This window comes from Hylaeus anthracinus, unplaced genomic scaffold (genome assembly GCF_026225885.1).
Source record: "Hylaeus anthracinus isolate JK02 unplaced genomic scaffold, UHH_iyHylAnth1.0_haploid 2, whole genome shotgun sequence".
Taxonomy (NCBI): domain Eukaryota; kingdom Metazoa; phylum Arthropoda; class Insecta; order Hymenoptera; family Colletidae; genus Hylaeus; species Hylaeus anthracinus.
The window spans coordinates 3,546,294-3,547,407 of NW_026534838.1; the positions used below are offsets into that span (position 1 = coordinate 3,546,294).

General features: G+C 34.6%; 1 protein-coding gene across 1 annotated transcript in view; it reads left to right on the plus strand.

Moving 5' to 3' along the window:
- The window catches only part of LOC128893012 (low-density lipoprotein receptor-related protein 2), a 32,984-nt gene that overhangs the window by 14,009 nt on the left and 17,861 nt on the right, over nt 1-1,114 (plus strand). The window contains exon 2 of the mRNA XM_054153711.1: nt 479-601. Coding sequence (XP_054009686.1) covers nt 479-601 — 123 coding nt within the window. The remainder of the gene's footprint in view (nt 1-478; nt 602-1,114) is intronic.

Sequence of the window (1,114 nt, forward strand, 5' to 3'; positions counted from 1 at the left end):
TTAATAAACGAAACAATCAAAGGACCAAAAAATATACTCGAGTCAACCCTGACCTGGAAACGTTTGCAAAACGTGTCATGTTTGAGACGGGTAAATTGGTGCTGTTTTTAGAGAAGCCACTTGTTTTCTTTTAAAGGACACGTTCTTCGCTAAATCGTGACCAGTACGCATTTGAATTCGAACCGATCTCAGCGACAGCGAAACTAAAGATAAACAAATTCTTCGTAAACGTCGGCAAAATTTAATTTTTATCTCGCTGAACACGAACTTGCTTAATGTTTTTTTTTTTGTATATAAAACTACAACAAATCTATGTATTCGTCGACAAGACGCACATCATGTAAACACGTTCAAGCTAACATCATCTCCGGATAAATCGTTTGAGATTAGCTTGTAAAATATCTGAATCTCGTCCATTTGCATTATCGCCAACATTTAGTTAACGAATGGTAATAATTTATACTTTTTTTTTCCCCAGCTGATGGCAGCGAATGCGGTAGCAACAGTTTCAGATGTCTCGACGGTACTTGCATACCAGCCACCTTAGTCTGCAACTATCAAAAAGACTGCGAAGGTGCAGAGGATGAGTTCCAATCGTGCTGTACGTATTACTTTCTCTTTTAAATCATTTTTTGTTATTTTACGTACTCAATATTTTTTTTTTTATATTAAACTGCAGCTACACAGATGAAATTTCCTTAAAATTAAACAAACTGAATCTATTTCGATAGAATTTTATGTTTAGTGGACGAAGAATAGGAATTTTTGTTTGTTTTCGTTACGATATGACTTATTAGAGACTTATTCAATCATGTCCAGTCGAAATGGGACCGATGGTATCTCGTAATTTGATGATGGTATACATAAGCATAGAAATGTCATTGGCAACAAAAACGCTTCCGACAGGAAGTTCTGAATCCTTTTCAATGCATTTCCGGTTCACGCGAGATTTTTTTAAAAACAGTTCGAAACTTGAAGAAACAAAAAACACGTTCATTGTAGAATTACGTATTCTACACGTTGCGTAATACTAATTTTCGTAATGTATTTGTTGTTCTTCCAAGTTAGATTAAAAAAATAAAAATAGCGTGGAATATGTAATTCTGTTCTGAAC